The sequence below is a fragment of the Pygoscelis adeliae genome, unplaced genomic scaffold (assembly GCF_000699105.1).
Source record: "Pygoscelis adeliae isolate BGI_AS28 unplaced genomic scaffold, ASM69910v1 Scaffold336, whole genome shotgun sequence".
Classification (NCBI taxonomy): domain Eukaryota; kingdom Metazoa; phylum Chordata; class Aves; order Sphenisciformes; family Spheniscidae; genus Pygoscelis; species Pygoscelis adeliae.
In genome coordinates this window covers 410487-430502 of record NW_008824938.1, presented here as the reverse complement: position 1 = coordinate 430502, position 20016 = coordinate 410487, and the positions used below count along the sequence as shown (strand labels likewise).

At 38.6% G+C, this 20016-nt stretch overlaps 1 protein-coding gene across 2 annotated transcripts in view; it reads left to right on the top strand.

Annotated features, from left to right (window-relative positions):
* CDC42SE2 (CDC42 small effector 2) overlaps nucleotides 1–20016 on the top strand; it is an 85986-nt gene that overhangs the window by 43580 nt on the left and 22390 nt on the right. For both annotated transcript variants that reach the window (XM_009325372.1, XM_009325371.1), the window contains one exon: nucleotides 7958–8279. In XM_009325372.1, the coding sequence (XP_009323647.1) occupies nucleotides 8226–8279 (54 nt within the window). In that variant the 5' untranslated portion in view covers nucleotides 7958–8225. The remainder of the gene's footprint in view (nucleotides 1–7957; nucleotides 8280–20016) is intronic.

Genomic DNA, 20016 nt, shown 5'->3' with positions numbered 1-20016 from the left:
GAGGTGGGGGGGTGGGGTTTTTTTTCTTTCTTTCCATTCTTTATGGAAGTGGTACCCTGTGCAGAGCCTGTCTTAGACCACTAGTTTGCCTTGTTTATTTTTTCTCTGACTGGCATTACCTGTTAGAATTCTAACAAGGAGGCCAGCAGAGAAGTGTTCTTTTGTGTTACTTTCAATAAAGCTTGCCACTTAAGAAGATAATATTATTGACCAATTAAAACTTTGACTAACAGGATTTTTTATTTTTTTTATGTGAATGGGCAGGCAGTATGAAATCAGATTTCCTAAACCATAGGAATGGATTCTCAAAGGCTTCTCACTTGTTCCTAACTGACTGTTTTTGTAGGTAGGGCAAAATATATTATGCCTAGGCTATGTCTTAGGTAGGACAAAACATATTTATTTTGTCTTTTGTTTGTCTTCCTGTTATTTAGTAAATAAATTTGGACCATGAGTTTTCTGTTAGACTTTCTATATTTTCGTAGTGCAAAACTATTAGATGTTCTGTGCTGTTTTCAGAGAAGTAGGTTCCTGTCTGCATGTATGTGTGGGAAATAGTATGAGCTATGTATCAGCTGTTTCAGAAAGCTGCATTGAACCCATGTATATTGAAAGCAATTATTAATTGAAGGCACGGGAAGCTTTGAAATGTCAGTGCTGGGGAAAAGGTTACAGTTGTGGTTTAACCCGGCAGGCAGCTAAACACCACACAGCCCTTCGCTCACTCCCCCCCTTCAATGGGATGGGGGAGAGAATCGGGGGTGGGGGTGGTAGTAAAATGTGTGGTTGAGATAAAGATGGTTTAACAGGACAGAAAAGGAAGGGAAAACAATAATAATGATAAAAGAATATACAAAATAAATGATGCACAATGCAATTGCTTACCACCTGCTGACCGATGCCCAGCCAGTTCCCAAGCAGTGGTCACTGCCCCCTGGCCAACTCCCCCCAGTTTATGTACTGAGCATGATGTCACATGGTATGGAATATCCTTTTGGCCAGTTTGGGTCAACTGTCCTGGCTGTGCCCCCTCCCAGGTTCTCACTGGCAGGGCATGAGAAGCTGAAAAGTCCTTGACTAGTGTAAGCACTGCTTAGCCACAACTAAAACATCGGTGTGTTATCAACATTGTTCTCATCCTAAATCCAAAACACAGCACTGCACCAGCTACTAGGAAGAAAACTAACTCTATCCCAGCCAAAACCAGGACAGTTACATGCACTGCTCAGTCACTGACACAGTATTGCTTGTTAAACTTGGTTTGGTCCTGAAAAACTGTGCTTTTATGTTTCAAACTGGACACGGGGAATTTTAATGGGACCAGTATGACACTGTCTGTTTCATTTGTTGGTTTTGTGCACAAAGTAATAAGAACCTTTCAAGGGCCAGGCCACTTAGCTGAAGTAATTAAATTTAACAGAATGGCTAGAGAGTAAAACCTGGGCAATTGCAGATGGGGGGTGTAAAAAAATAAAAAAAAAGAAGAAAAGAAAAAGGAGGGGCAGGACCCTTGTCGATGATAAAACAAATGTTTAAGCTTCACTATCAAGATGTTTTAAAGATGTTTAAAAGCTTTCTGCTTTAAGCTCCTAGCTGGCACTCGCAAACAAAGTGATTACTGTCACACTGTGTGAGCTGTTCTTTCCTTGACCGAATGGCATGCTTTTCTGCCTTCACCTGCTTTACAGCTCCCTCTTACACTGTCAGTGACCTGGTATGAAAAGCCTAGTATTTCTCCTTATGGACTTGCTGTGGTTCCCTTCCTGTATCTTTTGCTGCCTTCCCATATATCATCTCAGATATCATCATCTATTGCAGGGAAACTCCTGGTGGCTTCCTACAAACTGAAAACGCAAAAACTGGAGGTGTTTTGGTTCCAGTGAAAGATGAGATTGTTCCTAAAGCTAGACTCTGTTCTATTAACAAGAAGAATTAAAAAAACCAACCCATCTTTCTCCTTTAAGTAAGCCGTAAGAGTACCTTCATCCTATTCCACCATTTTCAATATTCTTTGAAACTTTTAATTCAGAAGCAAAGCACTCTCATAATATGTAGTCGTTCATGGCTATTAATTTGTGTTGAGCGTGATTTGAAGTACAACCTATTCCTACGTTGCTTAAGGAAATACACTAATGAAAACCATTTCAGTATAAATAGGGGCAAAAAAAAAAAAAGAACTGACTCCAAATGACCAATAATCCTAAAATAAAACCCTATAATAAAATCTTATAAATAGCTTTAGTCATAATGTTCAAAAGTGTATCATAAAGACATGAATAAAATACCTTTTTACAGAGTCAAGACCTATGTGTTTCGGGTTTGAAAATGCATGAGAAAGTCTAACTCAAACTTTGAAGAAGCTTCTTCCATGTCTTGAAACTGAACCCTAAAGCACTGGGGGTGGGGCAGAATGGATATGGGAAAGTTATGAGGAAGTGAAAAAGGGATTTCAGCCTTATTCAGTCTGTGTCGATGGTGAATGTTGTCCTTTGTCTGGCAAGAGTTACTTGCAGCTCAGGTTTCTCAGGATCTGAAAGTGCAAAACATAATTGGTGCATTAAGAGCAGTACCAAAGTACCCCAGAAGTGCCTGCTCTGCTAGGGGGGGAAGGGAGGAAGAGTCCTTCTGCAAGTGTACTGCCCTGGTGAGATAGTTTCTGATACAAAATTCATGCATGAAGGCAACTTTCCCTATAGGTAGTGTTTGTTTAAAACCTCTATCGCTTCTTGTACAGATCGTTTTATTTCAAAAAATGAGGCTGGCAAGGGAGTAGACACTTCTTACTTCCTTTGAGAGCTGGGGAGCATCCTCCAATTCCTACAGCTCTAAGTGTATGGAACTGTGCAGCAGTGCAACCTCTCTGTTGGTTTGGACACACCTTAAACCCCCCCCCCCCCCCCTTCATTTCTTGCTGCCACTTGACTGTATCTGCTAAGCAGCAAGAGGAAATAGTATGGCTACAATAGAAATTTAAAGTGGAAAAATGTGAAAGAAGTCTTAAAAATACACTCTGAAACGATAAATTTCTGCTTGCAGGATTGAAACAAATGATAGCTGTTCAGAGCCTTTAAGGCAAAAAAAAATGTCTTTTATGGAATGATACTTCCATATCAAGAATAATTGTAAATTTCTTTCTTATAGAGTACTTGAGATTAAAAAAGTAGTAGTAGTCCTGGTCATGACTTTGTGCATACGTGTGCGTGTCATGGTACATCATGTCATGTCATGACATACCATGACATGGCATACTTAGTCATGACTTTGTGCGTGGCTCACTTTTTTTTTTACCCTTCCCCCCCGCCCCTTTTCCTTAAGTAGTAGTCTGAGCTTTGGAGCAAATCTAGTTAAATTCAGATGTTAACACCTGCAGTCATTTTCTTTCTCTTCCTGTGGTTTCATTTGCTTCAAATAATTGTCAGAGCATTGTTACCGCACTTCCTGTTTGAAGCTGTAGTGAACAGTATGCAGTCAAAAGACATAGAGGGCTCACCCTTAAAAGGAACTTTATAGATGTTTTTTAAAAACAGCAGGCTGTTCTTAAGCTATATAATTAATAAGTAGCTTTATTCTAACCGACCTTCCACAGCATGCAGCATATTCGTGTTTGCACCTGCTAAGGTAAATGTTTTCTAACCTGCTTTTTGCCAGTAAACGTGAAGAGCTTGTAGGGGAGATTGGTTTCTTTTTTTTACCCTTCCTCCTCTGTTTATTTCCTACAGAAAAGTTAATACTGCTTTAATAAGAAAAATTGCTGATACTATAAGAGAATGTGCTCAACCCCCACTATCCATTAATGCAGTGGATTCTTACAAAAAAAAAAGGAGGGAAGAAAAAGTATGTCTGAAGCACAAAGATGACATCAGAAAAGTTCCTCAATTCGCAGATGGCTGCACCTTTCAAAAAAAATTAAAATAGGAACCCTAGATTGATTTAATCACCCATACAAGCAAAAAAACATAAAGCGTAAAGCAGTAAAAAGTAAAAAAAAAAGTAAAGCACTTACTGCCTTTATGACTGGTATTTAACAATAAGCAGTAGTTTGGGTTTTTGCATTAGATCAGCTACTGTGGAATAAACTTTGGAGTAATGAAAACTACCTTACTGGTTTTCACTTTAAATTTTAAACAATATATCCTTTTCAATATCTTCATTTCTTCATAGTACTTAAAATTTCTATAAATGGGATTAAAGTCGTACATAAGGTATAAAAGCCTTAAAATGTGACAAAGTTGTTCAGCATCATAGTCCTGTGTGTTCCTGCAGTGTGAATTGTACACTCTAAAATAAGTTGCATTCAGAGTTCAGAAAGTTTAAATGGGAAAAAGCAAATGGGTGTTTCACCATTCATCACTGATTAACTTGCTAGTTCAGACAGAATAAGGGCCTTGTCTTTTCGACATGAGCTGTATGGTGTTCTGCCAGTCTGAGCACCATAAACTGTGTAAAGAGCGAAAACAAAGAGTGACGCAGCTGCTGTCTCGAACTGTGCTCTTCAGCCTCTGTTGTCCTCTTCATCTGGCAAGTCTACACAGACAAATGCAGAAACACTTGTGAACAGCACCATATTAAAAGCTTGATGCTATGACAAAGAGAGAACTAGCTGTGAAGTATTGTGCATGTTTTGGATCTCATTAATTGCAGCTAGGTTTGGGGAGCAGTCCAGGCTTTGCAGGAACACTTTCTCATGAGATTACTAGTGAGCGGATACTACATAACTACCTGACTGGTAGCTGTAGGTCAGTATGGTGCTTTTTTCTTTCTTTCTTTATAACCAATAGTTTGGAAAAGAACAGCAGAATTTTCCTGTTTCAACTTGTCCTTTAAACAAGCAACTAGCAGTGTAGGAGAAGTCCTAGTGTGTTGCTGTTGACATCGCAGTGCCGATATGCCCTTTCGCCTTCAGTTTAATTGCTTTTTCCTTCTGTTTTGGTGTGGCAGACTTATGCCTGATCTTTTATGTTAACTTGGCCACTGTAAAAATAATTTGCTTAGCAGAGTGGGGGTGTATAAAATTCCAGTGCTCTAACAAATGCTGCTAAGCTTTTTTTTGCCTTTTAAGAGATGCAGTTACTGTCAAGTTTTCTCCAGACTTACAGATATGTGCTCCCACTACCTTTTTTTTTAATTAAAAGACAACAGATTGAAAAACAGCTTGGTACTGTTTGCAGGACCATGAAATTAAAGGCAATTGTGGCACTGTACAGGCTACAGAAGAAAAAATACATTTTTAAGAATGAACATATTATCAGAGACCATTATTCACAATCTCTAGCTTGGCTTTGTCATTCAGCAGCTTTTGATTTTGGGGGGGGGGGAGTCAGTTTCAAAGAGAACTGTGTCCTGGAGGACACAAGTCCTGCATGCTTAGAGTGGCTGGGTGGAGAAAGTCTTCTGCACCCCTGAGTATTTTGTAACCAGGAAGAGCCTTCCAGGCTCACAGGGGGATGCACAAGCCCTTCGGGTTTGTTCCCAGGGCTTCAGCTCGACACGGCGTTTAACGCTGCAGTGAGCTGGAGGAGCATGCCAGCTATCAGTGAGCAAATGAGGAGACAGATCGACAAAGGAATTTCCCTGCCCTTTCCATGTATGTCTTCTGTACATGGGTGTAACAGCAGGGTGGAAGTTAACCCTCTGTGAGAACAAGAATTTGATATGTTAAATCTTGACTTTGTCAAAAAAAGATTGTGAGGAAGCAATAATACAAGTGTCGGAATTTCAAGAGCTGCAAATGACAATATTGGGTCACTTGCGCAGCAAGAGAAGCCCACTGCAATGTATCTGTTTATAGCTCTGGCAGGTTACAATATATTAGACTTCAAAATGCTCTAACTTTGAGTGCTTGCTTTCTCAATTTCTCATAATCTGAGCAGCTAGCATTGGGGGAGCACTGCTGCATTTCAGAACAACTTGGAGCCTATCTTCTCAGAAGTAAAACCACCAAGTTTTAAGGAGGGAGAAGCTGTACAGTTACTGGCCTAAAATTGTCAATTGTTACATGCTTAACAGGGGTTAACCATGTTTTAGTTCCAATTTTGTTAAGTACCGAATCAAGTTTAGATAAGAATTGTGTAGTATGCAAATTCTGAGACTGCAGAGAACAGTATCTTCTTATCAAGCTTTTTTCTACGTTAGTCCAGCCCTTGCTATTTAAAGTTGTTCAAAGTTTGAGTAACCTGAAGAATTGAGAAAATGATGTGAAGCTACTTACTTACAAAGTAAGAACTTCCTTAGAGACTTTTAAAGTTATTTTCATTCTTGCATTTCACACTGTTGGCTGATAATATCCATGTTTTATTGCAGCTTCTTGACACATACATGGGATTCAGATGATCATCTTTGAGATAGAAAAAAATCTTCTTTTAAGTAGTGAAAATATGCCATATTAACACTGTGCTAAGACCTTTTTTTGAAGTGTCTGACAAAAGAAAGGTTGTGTAGAAGGATTTTTTTGGTTTTTGTTTTCTGTTTAGGTTTTTTCTTACCCTGAAGGTGTTCTGTTTAATAAAATTGCTTTGCTCTATATGGTGTTAGTGATAGGAAAAGCTAATAAAGCATTTTCCCCCCTTTCCTATTGTGATCTTTAGGCAAGAAATGTCACAAACAGGCATATAAATGTAGTTTAAACGCTACCAGTAGCTTTTTCAAAGCTAGAAGACACAAGTACTTCTGCTGGGGCTTGCTATTTAGATGGTGTTACTGCAGCATGCATTTATTTCTTGAAGAGCCTCTGTTAGTCTCTTAGAAGGTAAGAAGTGGGAAAGCTTCTCAGTGCTACTGTATTTCTATATGTGTGCATTGTAGCCAACAGTCCTGGAAAGTACCTGGCTAGTAGTGGCTGCACAGTACAGTAACTTGGCATGTATGTAGTAAATGAGGGACCTCATTGCTTATGTGCTTGGCACGTAGAGAAATGATGAAGGCAGTAGCTAAGTGGGACTGCTCTGTCACGGAATGTGCGTGTATGTACATGTATATATCGATGTAGTTTATATATCCCATGGAGTCTCCAAACCACTTTATACTGTGAGGAATTGCATACAAATAATGATGCATAGTTATGCACGCATTTCTATGAATGAAAATGCAGTCGTATATAGAATTATTAAGGAGTATGCATGTAAAAACTTCTGAATACTCATTATCTCACTTTCTCTGCAAGTAGAGGTTATGGTAGATGGCAAGATAAACGGCCAGGGTGAAATCTCACAGGAATTTTTATTGCACTCTTACTGAAAGAAACCAGGTTGGAGATTAACCAATAAACATTATTTTAGCAAAGGAATGGTTGGAATCTGGAGCCTCAGTTGTTCCACGTGAGGAATTTTATACGTTTAAGGAAACAGTTTCAAATTCTACAAGTAATGTCCTATTTTGAAGCCATCTGTATGTGAATCAGGAAGGTAGAGGGAGTGGAAGGAAAATAACTTGAGTTGACCAAGTCCAGCCATTTTGCAAATTTTCCATATACAGAAACTTATTTGTTTCCTTAACATTTAGAAAAGCATGCCTTCGCTTGACAGCTGTGCGACAGGTTTGGGGTTAAATACTATTTAAACTTCATGCTGTGAATGGACTGGGTAACTTTTCCATTGAGAAATAACAAGTGTCAATAGGCACAATTCCCTAAGAAGTTTAAAGGGGTGTATGGGCAATTGTCACTTTCTAAAATGACATTTGAAAGTTAGAAACAGATCAAAAACAGATGGCTGCCAAAAGATTGGACACCAGTTCTTAATATCACTTCATCTAACCGAAGCTGGAATGTAAGCCTCATACGGATTTCTGATATATGCCATTTTTGGTAGTCACAGTAAAAATAAGCATGTGACTTGTTTGCTAGTGTCTCTTCAGTCTGTGGTTCACGACATTACCAAGAAATCACTGGTGTGGGTGGCTGTCTGGGAGCACAAGATTCTGTATATTCTTTCTTTTTGATGTAATGTACTTCTGTTTTCAGGTTCACATAACGCTAGGGACCAAAGAAGCATACGTAACATTTCTGTGGTGCTGGGACCAACCTTCTGAAAGAAGATTCTAAAATAACTTTTTGCCTTCAAGTTGTTTGTCCTGGGACTGGCTTGTCTTTGAGAAGAGCTCAACAGAGAAACGATTTTCACATTGGAACTATTATAAATAAACCTATTTAAAGAACTTGCTACCTGGAGACAGATTTACGGAGGTTGAGTCCTGCTTTTCATCTGTGTTCCCACTTGAGACTGTAAACAATGAGTGAGTTTTGGTTGTGTTTCAACTGCTGTATTGCAGAACAGCCTCAGCCTGTAAGTATGAATATTGACACTGCTTTGTTTTTGTATAATTAACTACATCGTTCACATTTTTTGGTTTTCTTATGGCTTTTTAAATTAGTGCTGTTTGGCCAAGTTCAGTGAGAATTAAGGAATTAACTAACATCCTGGCTTAATGAGGACAAAAAAAAGTCTGCTTTAGACTGTTGTCACGCAGATATTTTCCTGTCCTTAAGATCAAATCTATACGAAGTCTTTGGAAAGAGCCTTTATTTGTTTGAATGGAAGAGGAGGGGAAAGGAAGGGAAGGGTGAGGAAGACCTAAACTATCATTGTAAAATAAGTCATTTTTGAGTGGAGATCCATAAATGTCCTGACTTCTGTATGGCTTAAGGCCTGCCTTCAGGTGTGGCTGGACAATGATGAAGGCAGGAGATGATTCTGTTAAAAAATCCAGAGTGAAATCCAGTCCTCCTCCACCTTAATTTAATTAAGTATTTCAGCCTTAATTGTTCTGCTAATTTTTAGATTAAACCTTAGGAGAATGAAGGGATGCACTCATACCATAAATTTTTTTTTAAATAAAATTTGGAATGGCTGTTGTATGAAAAAGTACATAGCAAACAGTTGGATAAAAGAACATTTCAAAGCATATGTAAGGAAGACAGAAAGTACAGAAATATTCTTGGGTTTCGTATACTCTAACTACCTTTAGAGTGTGTTCCTGAGTCCAGTGCTGTTGGGAGAAAGTCTGCCTGCATGAAGGTGGAGTTAACCAGGAATACAGTTAGCACCGTGAGAAAAATCGTTGTATGGCGTGGCATCCAGATCAAGCTAAATGAATGTATAGGAAGGACAGTAATCTTGCAAATGTGTGGAAAAGAGTTACTACTAAAGGGTATTATGGAATTACAGTGACCAAGAGAATCCCCGAGTGAATAGAGCAAACTCACACTAATATGCTCAGATGATAATATTTGGCTTTAGGGAAGCCAAAGGATTAAAAAAAAATAATCTAATGTTAGGTATTGTCATTGCACAAAGCCTGAATGCTGGACTGATCCTTAGGTGGCAACGCAAATATTCAAGTGTGACCATCAGCATTTCTAACAAGTGAATGCAACTTTATCTCACTCTTAGTCAAGTAGAATTGTGGGAGATGAACTCTGAGATACCAGCATGGGAAGCTGCAGTCTTCTCCTGTTGCTTGAATACTATGCGGTCCTTCAAAATGCTAGCTGCGTCCATATATAGCCAAAGTTATTTGCCTAGTTTTTGGAACATGTATTTCAATTAAAAATAAGGTATGACTGCTAAAAATCTTTGAGATAGAAAATGGCATGTTCTATTTGTTTACAAGAATCCTGAGGCTCAGTCCTTAAAAAAATCTTGACTCAAGCTTTATGATACAGTTAAGTTATTGCCCAAGAAATACATGGTATGTTAATACAGCATGCAGTGATCTGTGGGTCATGACTCATGGAAAGGGTGGAGAATGTACTTCAAAAGTGGAGAAAAGGGAAGCAACCCATTTTTGTATGTTTCTGCTGATCTGTTGGTGTGCATTTGCTTAGAAAATTAAAACCATCTTTATGTTTAAGATACAAATAGCACATTGCTGAGCATTGACCTAGTTCCTGAAATCTGCCTTTCAAATGTTGTAGGAGCCTTGCTTGTTATGAAGTGCCAAAATTCTTCAGGACGCATCTCAGAAAAGAGAGTTGTGGGCCCTCCTTGGCATGCTTGACAATAGGTGCTTAGTTGTCCTTCCCCTGCAGTTACTCAGCTCATTTTTCTGTGTTGTGTTGTACAGCCGTTGTTCTGCCAAGCACTGTTGGAGTAAGTGGAGTATTTAATCAGATACATACATATCTGAGTAAGTACAGGAATGTTTTTCCTCTCTGGCATGTAGTGTCAGTGTGAGCAAACTCATAAACCAGACCAGTGGTAAGGAAGCAGTTTTGCCCTGTCTCTGCAGGTGTGTGATTGCATGTTTGAGAGACTTACAGGCTGAAAAACATGCTAGTTTTTAGCCCAAAAATACTGGTACTTACTGCCCTATTTATCAAAAGATAGGTGAAACATGCAAACTTGCGTAAAAGCTACTTGTCTGTCCCCTGCCATGCGTTCAATCTGTCAGTTTAGTCCCGTTTCTCAGGAGAAATGCCTCATCTGCCCAGTTTCATCTCTTGCATGTGCCTTCTTTCATCTTACCTCCTGCATCTCAACTTCTTCATGGCCTGACTAACAGTGTCCCAGCCATCACTTTCATGTTCAGCCGTTACATGTTCAGCATGCTCTTTCTGTGGAAGGACTCATGTGGTCTTGTAGCAACACCAACCTCTCAGAATAAAGACCTTGAAAGCAGGAAGCTACTTAATTTGCTACTTATTCTGATCAGTGCTTAAAATGTTCCTTTTGTTTTTAAATTTACATTCTCTGAAACATGATTTTTTTTTCTCATTATCTTTGTGAGGTGCTGATATCTGGGACACCTTTAATGTCATGGGTAGTGACATAAATTTCAAGCCTTTTCACTGGAGAGAAAAAAAAAAGGTGAAACTTGTTGCATGTTTCTGTGATATTTATAGCTTCCATATTTGAGCTAAGGAGTTTTCCTCCTCTCTTGAAATCCATGATGCAGGAACTGTCCCTATTTCTTTCTTCCAGCAAAATTCTAGCATATTATATTAGGAATCTTCAGTACGGCATCTCTTCTTTGCAGCTATAGTGCACTTAAAATGAAAAACATGTACATGCACTGAGTCCTTTCAGTCAATTTTATAGAAGGCTATTATTTGGACTGTACACAAAGGCGTTTTCTAGGTTATTGCCAATACTCTGTATGCCTTCCAGACTTGCATACTGGTGCTTTCCAGTGCATTTTCATGGTTTTGAACCATGTCTTTTTAGATAAGATTTGCAAACTTTATGGCAGTAAGAACACATTACTTACCTAATTTCACTGCCATCGCTTCCCTAATAGCATACCCCAGAGCAGAACAGTAACAATGTTGCAGTTATATATTAGTGCACTTTAAGAGGTTCCTTAATTAAAAGACAGTATTCAAGTATTGCCATCATCTTTTATTGAAATGTATCACGGCACAGCTTTTTGTCTTTTGTCAGTGCTAAATGGATTCACCGTGTTGCTGTGAAATAAAATGTAGGCAGCTTGGAAAGCAGTGTTCTACTCTCTCTCCTAATGTCACTTTGGTTCCTAAATATTTCACTTGGTGTTTCCAAGACTGCAGTACTCATAATAAGATCATGGAAGGGGCATGTTTGAACATGGGTCTCTATGGTACCCTGAAATAGGGTAATAAATGAAGAAATTGAGTATGCAAAGAAACAAAACTAAATAGTGATACGGTTGAAGGATTAGTGATGATGGTGGCCTAGGTCTTGCTTCTTAATAGCCTGAGGTCTTTGCCACAATAGAATGCAAACAAAAGCCAAGGGAAGATGTTCTCCTATCAACTTCTAGTTTTCTCTTGTCAAATTTGGATTGATAATGTATTTTACCACAATGAAGACTTCAGACAACTAGTTGCTTTCACATCTGTTTTCATGATACCAAGGAGGTGATATTAATCTCTTAATAACTATGTTTCTTGGTTGTTTAAATAGCCTGAATTCAATCTCTTATGATCTGACCCAAACCTTTTTTTTATGTTGAGAAGAGTAGCACTTTCTGTGATTGCACCAGGTTTCTTACACCTCCCACTGATACCCTTTATAGGTTCTGTAAGCTGATCTTGCACTTCCCAGTGACAAGATGAGTCTTTCTTCCCATGCTTCCTATGTGCTATCGTCCCATCCACTGCTACATTTCAGTAAACTCTGCCAAATCCGCACTACCAGAGGCATTGCTTGGTAACAGAAGTTTAGAGAGCCTTTTATCTTGCAGGTTTTCAGAGAATATGTCTGTGGTTTCTTTCTTAGGCTGAGCTCGTCGCCTACACCAGGAATCTGTTATGTTCCTCCACTTTTTTGTGTGTGTGTTCTTTTTAAATTGCAAAGATAATTTTTGGTCTGAGAAGCCTTTGGTTATGGTCTGGTGCACTCCTACCTGGTTTGGACCACCACCCAGTATAGCTGAGCTCTTCAGTTTCCTTTGACCTTGCGGTGAAATTACTGCTCTGCTATGAAAGAATAAACTGTGCTCTCCTCCTTCTTGCTCCAAGTATCCTTCTCTAGTTAATTAGTTACTGTTTTATTGCTTGTCTCTTGTGTAGATTATTTCCATTTTGTATTTTGTCAAAGGGCCATTACAGTTTTGCTGCATGCTATGCCATAAATGTTTAAAGTGGTTTAGAAAGTGAAGTTTCCTTCCTGTCTTTTTTGATGTATGAAAGAGGATTGACAGATCTCTATTTAGGGTGGGGAGGCCCATCGTAAAATACAGGCAGAAAAAATCCTGCACATACTGCTGTATTTATGACCTGAACTGAATGCTAATTGCTACAGAAGACATAAATGATCTTGACTCTGGTTATTTAAGGAAATTAACCACTAATGGATATTGTCAGCTCTAGCTTTTTTTTCTTGAGAAGGAGTCATAGATGTAGCTAAGGATACATTTACCACTGCAACTCTTAAAAACTTGAACGCAATAAAGATAATGAAGCATTCAGTATGCATAACAAATGCAGAATAAATCACCCTCAGTAGGCATGCACAGTAAATCAGGTGTTTGCTACTGAAGAAGTACGGGGCCAGGCTCCCTGTTCAGTACAGCAGTGCTGTGCAAGTGCAGCTTCTGGCTTGAAATGACTAAACTCAGGCTCTCTTATTCATTACATTTGATGAGCCTACCACATTCAGTAAGCCTATGAAAGACTCAAATGTGAAAGGTGACAACTCTAGAGAGCCCTCAGATTTCAGAGTTGTCATACTGAGCTACGTGTTGAGCTGCCTGTTCAGATGTTTCAAATTCCTTCTTTTTCCTTTTCAGTGCTGTTGTAGAAGTAGCCTGAGGGAACACCTTACAAAAGGGAGCAGAGTTAAATAAACAGCAAAATGCTTGGCTTTTATTTCTCAAACCTGCTCTGTTTGTGCTGCTTTCAGCCTGATAGAGCTGCTTTAAGATTTTTCTTTTACCTTTAAATTAGCCTCCACACATCTTAAAATACCTGTTACGATGTTCAAGTATTAAAATGTTTACAAAGAAAACAAGAAAGGCAGTATTTTGTGTTTATGTATACATACCTGAATGAAAATTAACTGAATATGTTGTGATCCTTCATTATGGCTGTGAAATTTTTAGGAGCTCTTAGTTAGCTGTATTGATGCTATTTATTTAATATAATACTAGTTGATGGGATGGAAAACAGCTCTTGGGGGGGGGAGGGTGTGAAAACAAGAATTATTCCAGCTTTGTGTTGATGAGAATGTGTCTTGCCATTATCAACATATTTGAAGGAGGACGTAATACGTTTTTAATATCTAAAGGCTTTACAGAGCTCAGGCTTTCTGCTTAAACGTGGGGAGGAGGTACATTGTACTCTTTGATCTGGACACCAGTGTTAGAGCCCTTGAATTGCTTGCTTTTTTTAAATCTCCAAATTTTTTAGTGAGAAGACATCTTCAAGAGCAAAACCCAGTATGAGTCACTGACAAAAGGAGCTGCCACAAGAAATAGTTGATACTGCCTAGTATCAAAAAACTATCAAAAAGTTGATAATTTTGCAGCCACCTTTGGAGACTGTGCTGAAGCATTTCTGAAATGAACAAATACAATGCAATTTTTGTAATTTTTTTTTTTAATGGAAGTTGAAGCTGCAAAGCCCTGATATTTTTGGTGTACCTTAATTTTAACGCTTGGCAGTTCAGCTATGTTTCCCCTGTTCTGCTTTTCATGTCAGAGCAGGGGAGATGGGCAAGCATGTAGCTTGAGGGGCATTTCTACTTGCCAACAGCTAAAGGGAGAGGTAACTTGGACATAGTCTGGGAAATGTGCACTTTCACTGACTCTGTATGGAAGTATGCTTTGTGTTAGTGAATAGAGAAGTCAGTCGTTGCCCTGAAGCTAAGTGTTCAGCCTTTTACCTTTAACTGTTTTTCATATGAAAAGGAGTGTTGAGAGCAGAAGCTTCCTCTGCTGCTATCTTACTGTATTCTTATTGTAACTTTTCTGTAATGGATCTGAGATATTCTGTTGGAGGTAATCTTAAGACCGATATGCAACTCAAAATGTGCATTTTTAAATAGCTATTTTAAAGATCTCTGCCTGCACTTACATTTTTAATTCCCAACATTAACATTTCACAGTGATGAAAGTTTTCCTTTTTCATGCTGTTCCTCAAACCTTTGGTTTTGCAGTTCCTGCCATGACTCTTACTTATGCGTAAGACATGCATGATATCAAAGTTCCCGTTGAGTTATATTATAGCTATTCTTCATGTATTCTCAGAGATCCTGAAGTTATAAGGTACACATTAAGCCATACACTTTAATACATAATCACCTGCAATGATTTTCTCACTTCCCTCTTCCGAGTGGCTTAGCTGATCACTCTAAAATGCTGACTTCTGTAATTCTGGGTTAATACCCTGCTACGGAGTGAGGAGAATAGAGGAGTGGAGGTTGGGCAGAAAAACTGAAGCTGTGAACCACACTCTGATGCAGATTCAGAGAAGTAATGCCTCTCTGAACCCACCAGGTTTATTTTTGTTTTTCAAATAATTTTAGAGGGTTTTTTAGCTACTTGGGTATACCCTCAAGAGAGCTGTAGTTTACTGTAGCTGAAGAAAGATACCATCTCTCTTTGTTTTCTCCCTCAAATAAATGTGTGACGCTGAGTGATTTGTTGACATGTCATGCTCTGAGAGTGACCTGACATCAAAAGGGAGAGGCTTGCATGGAATTTTTTAAAATAGTTTTAAGTTACATTGTTTCTCTTCTTGCAGTTGTAAATTCAGCTCATTCAGTCTCAGAAAATAGTGTGAGTTTATAATATGCTGTCTTTAGCAGGCACACGGTCTTCGTAATTGTTTGTTTCTCATGCTGTGGTATGACTGTTTTTCAGTGTGAACATAACTACCCTTTGTGTTCTGCTTGATGGCTTATCATAAAGGACTACCTAGTGCATAGTTTGTATGTTTTGTACTGGGATGCTCTCAAACCAGAGTATTTTAATTTTGCCATATCTTTGGCAGGCCTGCATTACCGTTTATGTGTTTCTAACTTGGTATGTGGCTGCCTTATCTCCACAGATTGGGGAAATAAATTGGGACTAAACTGTCATTTTTCTTCTACGTTTGCCCAGACCAGCACTTCTTTGCTGGCATAGCGTGGCGCTTTCACGCTCTACTGCTCTAGCATTGTGGTATTGGCCAGCTGAGCTCTCCACCTCTGGAGCAGAGGTGCAGAGCTCATCTCATCATGGTGCACAGCGGAAAATACTGTTGCTTATCGGAGGCTGCCTTCCCTCTGTTTTATGTCCATCTCTCAGGGGGGATGTGGTGCAGCACAGAGCTTTGTAGTTTCACTTTGTTAAAAGAAATTGTGACACTTTAAATTCTTCTACTTACTTAAAAACCAAAAACATTTCTAATGGGCAGTGACTGTGGTGACAGCTGAACACTCTGGAAATTTGTGGCAATCTCTTATTCTGGCCCCAGACTGCTTTAAGCACAGGTTAAAGTCTTGCCTCCACTGAAACCCCCAAGTTAGGCCACTGATTTTGAGTTCAGTTTTCTTGCAGCTCAGGCGTGACTCGTTTCAGAGGTCAGCATTGCTATCCTTGTTTAACAGCTGGAAGATGTCAGGCAGGTTACCTGGGGAGCTGTATGGTAGTCCATCGGTGGCTTCAGAGCCTCTGACGTTAGATGAGGAAAGAACAGAAAAATTGTTTGGGGCATATAGAATGATGTGGTGGGTAGAGAAGAATGAATTGGATTCAAATAAAATGGAGGAAAAGACTTAACAGGATTGATGAATAGATGTTAATTGTGGATTACACCAGAATGATAGAATTTTAGACGTGATGTCACATCAGGGTTTTCAAAAAGACAGTTGCATAAACTGCAGTTATTAATCTTTACCTCATTATGTATATTTGCATAAAACTTGTCTTTTGGGGTGCTTTATCAGTCTTGTGAACTGAAAAACTGATGCTATCAGGAATTAGATTATCTAAAGAAAGCACACTTGGCTATGTTCAACTGGGTACTAAAGTTGTGTGTCAAGGGAGTGTATTATTTATAAAAGGAAATTACTTTTATGACTCATCAAGTTCCTCTAAATGTAGGGGCTTCCAAGCCAGGTCTACTTCAGGTAGATTTCTTGAAAGACTTGAGTAAAATTAATATAGGGCAACATGTTATTTAACTCTGTTTGGAACAAATATTAGTTTAAATACAGCTTGCCGTACTCCAGTTACTTAAAAAGCAGTTAATTCCTAGGCTTTAGGATGATGGTTAAATAGTAGATTACTGTTAAAATGGGGCAATAAACATATTCCAAACAAATCTGCTAGGGTATGCAAATGCACACACATGTATATGTGTGTGCATGTATGTATCATACTGGATTGCTTGTGTTTGTGGTAGCAGCTTGGCATTGCTGAATTGTAAAGAGAAGAAGAAATGCCAGCACAAGAATAGGCGTGCTAATCTGCAGAAGAGCAGGCAAAAGAGCCTACAGGGCCTTTTATTCTCCATGGAAAAATATCAGATGCATATCTTCTTTTTTTAACATCAGAATTAAGCTTTGGAAATGAAATGCCTCTTCAATTTGTAATGCAAAGAAAGGAAGATTTGGAGGAAAGAAAATAACTGCAATGTGTGTACTTCAGAGAATAAAGAAACAGGACTTACATGTGAGAGAGAAGAACTGGGGCTACTTAATTATTGCTTTTGAAAACTATTTTAAAACCTGTCAAAGATTTCTAAGCCCATTATGCTATGTGGATATTATATTTTCTGTAAGCTAACCATAAGACAGTGCAAATCTGTAAACCACTATGCAACCAATGCTAGGCTGCTACCAGTAGTGAGTATGAGGGAGAAGAGGTGATTAAAGTGGCCATGGTGAAAGCACGGATTAAACTGACTGCTGGAAGACTAGAAAGGATGTAATCAAGGATGCTTTGTATGGCCCTACCCCTAAAGAAATAAAACATATGCATATATCTTAGGTCAGTGAGATTCAGCTGCTCTTTTTAATTCAGGAATAAAATGCCAACATTTCCATTATAAAAGGAAAGTAATGTTCCTACACAGAGAAGATAATCAAGAGGAAATTTACACATTTTAATGCATATATACCTAGATTAAAATCTGGCAAGAAACTGACTGATGTGTGAAGGTAGATGTGTGTTCGCTGATTCAGTGGTTAAAGAACTGAAGGTTATGGGGTTTTCTGCAGGCTGCAACACTTGGTGTTTTTCTACATAGCAAAGGCATACAACCTGTGGTTCCTGGTTTCTCTGCTTTGTGAAGTATGTTTTGGATGATGGGTTTGATGTTGGTTTGGTTTTGGTTTTTTTTTTTTCCATGTGTATGTAGGGAATAATCTGCTGAATTACAGCAAAACCCAACTGCCAGGGTATTTTTCTGAGTGCTTGCCTGGGATCCTGCTAACTGTGCTGAGATCTTCTGAAGAAAGGCACTACCAAATAATAAAAACTAAAAAACTCATGGATGTTTAGTAGTAGGTTTTTATGGGGCATGTGTGTAAGCATCATGATTCTTTTGAAGGCAGCGCAGCTTAAATGTTAAAGCAAAAATTTATTCTAGCTAGATTTTAGAACGGATGATGTTAATTATAGACTACATATATATTATTTTTTTAGACTTACTTGATGTTCATTGTAAAAAGCTTTTTCCATATCTAAAGAGATTATAATACAAGCGGAGTTTCTGAAGTGCATCATACTTGTGTGAAATAACTGCTTTGTAACATCTACCGTAGTATTTTACAAATGTGAGGGCATCTAGATAGTCCTTTGAAGACAGTAAAATTAGTCTCCTTGTATGCTGCTGGTAGCATGCTTCATGTCACCAAAATGACATTCTGCAATATCTTTTTGTCTCTTGCTCATTCTCTCTGAACTTGACACAGTGTAAATACTAATTTCTGTTTAGTCAGAGTGAACAGAAGAGCTTACATCAGTCTGATCTATCTCTACTTTATGTAATAGGAAAAAGTGATCAGGTACTCTACAGTACCTTACATTACATAATAACTTATGTAATTTGGTGTTCCAAATCGGCTCGCATTATTACCCAGTGAAAAGGAAAGAAAAATTATAAAGGGAATGAGAGGATTTTATTTGTTTTTTATGTCCTTGTATTTTTTTGTCGAAAAAGACAAAACTTTCCCTTAGAAGCACGCTCTGAAATACAACTCGAAAACCTGTTTTACCATATAGTTGTTTGTTGGTCAATAAAATGTACATCAAGTGATCGACTCTTAAAAGGAACCACTTTTGAAAATAAGTAAAACTTCCAGTTGCCAGGTCTACAAACTCACTCTGGGTTCAGAGAGTCAAGCTGAATCTTTTTCCCACACTGGTACAGTAAGTTTTCTGCAAGTACTCCCTGTGCTTCAGCTCACTGGAATTTAGTAAATAATTTGGTCGTGCCCAAGAAGGAATAGAATTCAACTTAGGCTCTTAGCAATGTTGGCTCTGCAGGCATTGCAGGGGTGAATATCACTGACAATTTATTTTTTATGACCAAACATAGCAGACACTTTTATGTTTGCAATGCATAAGACTAGAAATGCTGCAGGGGGCACTTACTGTGGCATGGTTCATATTGTTACTGTTCCCCAGATAAATGGCCACACCTAAGTTTTAGATTGTGTTTTATGCAAGTTTACTTGTTTTAGTTTCTTAAACAAAAATGAACTGTAACTACATGATCTCATAACACAGAAGAGTGGTCTGAAAATGAAGTGTGCAGGGAAACAATTGGGAAGGGCAGAAGGGTTTGGGTTTCTCAATGTTTGCCGTAGTGATCCCAAAGAGGGAACGTTGAGTGTCTTGATAATGCATGCGTCTTTCAATTTTCTGAGTTTTTTAGCTTTGCAGCTGGAAAACAAAACCCCTTTGTGCTGTTCTTGGAGAAATTTTATGTTTGCCCTTGAGTTTTAAAGAATATTATATTCATAAAGTGTACTTAAAATGTATTTGCATTTTCACTATAGTATGTTAAAATTAACACTTTAAAGCCTAACGAATTACGTTTAAAATTGTCTAGAATTATAGAGAGAAGTAGGGTTACTGCTGAAGCTGTAATGTTTGGCTTTGCATAAAAGCAGCTGGAACATAAACCAAGTATACATTGTTTTTTATGAAGACAAGCTTGTTAAGTAAGCTTCTGAAGAGCTATAGCAATTCCCTTTTTTTCAGGAGGGACTTCAACATAGCTGCTACAGATGATTTAGGACAAACAAAGGTGAGTGAATAGCCAGAAGCTTAAAGTGGCAGGATTTCTTAATACTATTCTGTTGTCTTCTAGCTATGCAGCCTTTGGGATCCTTTATTGAGGTAACCTGTAAATCAGTTGTTCCTTCCAGTAAGAAAAATCAGCAGCATTTGGGTAAAACTCCTGTCTGGATGGCTGTCAAATGTCAAAGTTGAGCGATACCTCTAGGGGACCAGGGCAGAGGTTAAAGTTTCTGTAATAGAGAAGAGCAAGAAGCAGAGGCAGGGGGGCTCCTGAGAAGTGAGTACGCAGTGGGCTGTAAATGCCAGTCACCTGAAAGGATGAAATTTCTCTGGCTGTCCATGCCTGCCGCGTGTGTTCATTCCAGCAGG